Source organism: Pongo abelii, chromosome X (assembly GCF_028885655.2).
Source record: "Pongo abelii isolate AG06213 chromosome X, NHGRI_mPonAbe1-v2.0_pri, whole genome shotgun sequence".
Taxonomy (NCBI): domain Eukaryota; kingdom Metazoa; phylum Chordata; class Mammalia; order Primates; family Hominidae; genus Pongo; species Pongo abelii.
In genome coordinates this window covers 155,777,435-155,780,326 of record NC_072008.2, presented here as the reverse complement: position 1 = coordinate 155,780,326, position 2,892 = coordinate 155,777,435, and the positions used below count along the sequence as shown (strand labels likewise).

General features: G+C 37.4%; 1 protein-coding gene across 1 annotated transcript; it reads left to right on the top strand.

Annotated features, from left to right (window-relative positions):
* The first annotated feature begins 1,493 nt into the window (after positions 1–1,493).
* On the top strand, positions 1,494–2,020 carry LOC129052868 (spermatid nuclear transition protein 3). Its single transcript, XM_054544250.1, is given in 3 exon segments — positions 1,494–1,576; positions 1,578–1,635; positions 1,823–2,020. Coding segments are annotated over 3 exon segments (285 nt in total). The 3' UTR covers positions 1,967–2,020.
* The last annotated feature ends 872 nt before the right edge of the window (positions 2,021–2,892 follow it).

Sequence of the window (2,892 nt, the reverse complement as noted above, 5' to 3'; positions counted from 1 at the left end):
TTTTCATTTTTCTTGGTACATACCTAGGAGTGGGAATTCAGGATCATATGATAATTCTATGTTTAGCTTTTTTTGGGTAACTGGCTGACTATATTTTAAAACTTCTGTACCACTTTATGTTCCCACAAACAAGATATGAGGGGCTAATTTTTTCACAACTTTACCAAATCTAATTATCTGTCGTTTTTTATTATTACCATCCTAGTGCATGTGAAGCAGTAGCTCATTGTGGTTTTGATTTGCATTTTCATGATGGCTACTGATGCTGACTATATTGTTATCTGCTTATTGGCCATTTGAGATATGTTTTTCCTACCCCTTGTCCACTTTTTAAGTTGGGTAACATTATTATTATTGAGTTGTAAGAGTTCTTTATATTATATATTTTACATGAATTTCACTTACTGATGTATGATCTGCAAAAATTTTTTCCCATTCTGTGCATTGTCTATCACTTTCTTGATTTTATCTGTTGAATCACAGGGTTTTGATTTTGATGATGTCAGCTTATCAAATTTTTCTTTTGTTACTTGTGCCTTTGGTGTTATACTCTAAGACACTATTGCTGAATGAAGGGTCATGAAGAATTTTGCCTATGTTTTCTTCAAATAATTTTATAGTTTTAGGTCTTATATTTAGCTCTTTGATCCAGTTTAAATTAATTTGTGTATATGATGTGAATTAGGGGTCCAAATTCACTATTTTGTATGTGAATATCCAGTTGCCACAACATCATTTGTTGAAATAACTATTCTTTCTCCATTGACTTGTCTTTGAACCCTTGTTAGAAATCAATTTTTCATAGATATATGGGCTTATTTCTGGCCTCTTACTTCTATTCTATTAGTCTATATGTCTGTCCTTATGCCAGTATCACAATATTTTCATGACTGATAAGAGCTGCTGTGTCAATCTGAAACTAGAAAACTGAAGATGTCTATACAGACATTGGAAAAAGAAGGTGAGATGGGAAGTTTTGTGTAGTAGCCAAGGATGAAATTGTCTTCAAGGTGCATAAGATAAATCTTTTGAAGGGGAATGAGGTAATTTATATCTACACAGGAACTTAAATATAATCACATTTTCTTGGAGAGATTTTAAGTAAGATATCCAAAATATTAGGTCATGAGGAAGGATGGGAGAGAACAAAATAAAAATGGAATGGGAGTGGCTATGGAGAAAGACTTGGAGGTATCACTTTTTTCTTGCCATCTGTACAAGTGATAAGAAAGGATTACAGGTCATTTTGGGAAGGCTTTTTAGTGGGATGTTAAGGAAATGCCCCTGTCTCCAACCAGAGCACATGGATCTCCCCAGCATCCCCACCATTAGGCAGAAGCCAAGAGTGCTTTGTGATGTCTACAGCTCCTTTAACCCCTACTGGCCAGGGGAAGTGCCTAGATGAACAAATAAAGCTAAAGGGTGTGGCTCCTCATTGTCCTGATGATGGGCATTTTATATGCTGGTAGAGAAGACTACTGTGGGGTTTCAACATGGCTAAAGTTACCAGAAAATTGAAGGGATCTAGCAAAGTTATGGAACAATCAAACCCAAGCACAAAACAATTAATCTCAAGCAAAAGGGAAGAACAAGATGAAGAAATCCTGTCAATCCAGGGCCAGAAAAGGGGGCAAGGTGAGACAACCTCACTCAAGCTCTTTTCTCTTGATCCACCCTCCCCTATGTCTCCTACGTTTTACCTGCCTGGCACAAACCCCCTCATTAGCCCATGTCCCTTTTTACAAAGCTCCTCTTCTCATTCAGTGCCTATCTCCTTCTTCCAACACAAGGTCCTTTTGTGATCACTCTATTGCCCTTTCAGGTGAAGAAGATACAGAGGGAGATAAAACGACTGCTTCATGGGAGTTCAAGAAAAAAATCATCTGGTACTAGTACAGAAATTCCATGAAAGGTAAAAAGAGTGAAAAGAGCCAAGAAGTTTCGGCCACTAGCAAAGATTGAGTAGGAGCCAAAGCACTCAGACCAGGCCCAAGATGCTGTAAAAAAAAATGACACTCCTACAAGACACAACAGCATAATGAAACAGCGATGGTGGTAATTAAAATCAACATGTTATGAAAAGCCCTTTATTTCAGAACATGTGTATGTATCTCTGTAAGTTATCTGATTGTGGGAAAAGAGAGAAGGAAGGGAAGAGGCAAGTTTGTGAGACAGAAGCAAAGTGAGGTCCTGGAGAATTGGAGGGGGTTGACCTGCCAGTAGGTTTATATACTGACAGGTAGACATATTTGCAGGTCTACCATGAGCCAAACATTGGGGATAAGGACTAGGTGAGGATTGAGCACTGAAGAAAAATTTCCATTCTTAACATTATAACCCATAGGCAAGAAGAGAAATGGGCTTGGTGTTTCTGTTTGTGCATAAGTGCATGGGGATAACATTAGGGTTTAGTTTGCCAGAGCACAAATGGGGAGAAGTGTAATGTGTGTTGGGTGACAGTATCACTTCCTATAAAAGGTGGACAAAGAAACCATCTCCAGGCCACCTATTTCATAGTGGTGTTTGCTTTCCTTCAGACTATGTAACAAGCAATTAAATGATCTAAGAAAGGACCCAAAACTAACCCTAATAAAATTTGACAAAACTTCCAAACACTGAAATAATGGTGTTTAAATGCCACAGCCCCAATATGGAATATGCCATATTTTTTTCTAAGAAAATTTGGGATGCAGCAATATCTTACTGTGGTTAAGAAAATATCTGTCCAATCACTAGCCAACTGTTAAACTAAAAGAATAGATACTTTTGTGGTGGCTACATACAAGAAAAACTACTGACTACAGAAATAGTTCAGAAAAGTCACTAAACAAGCAAACAAACATTAAGCAACACCAAAAACCGCCAAGGAAATAGGGATAATTTGATTTCAAG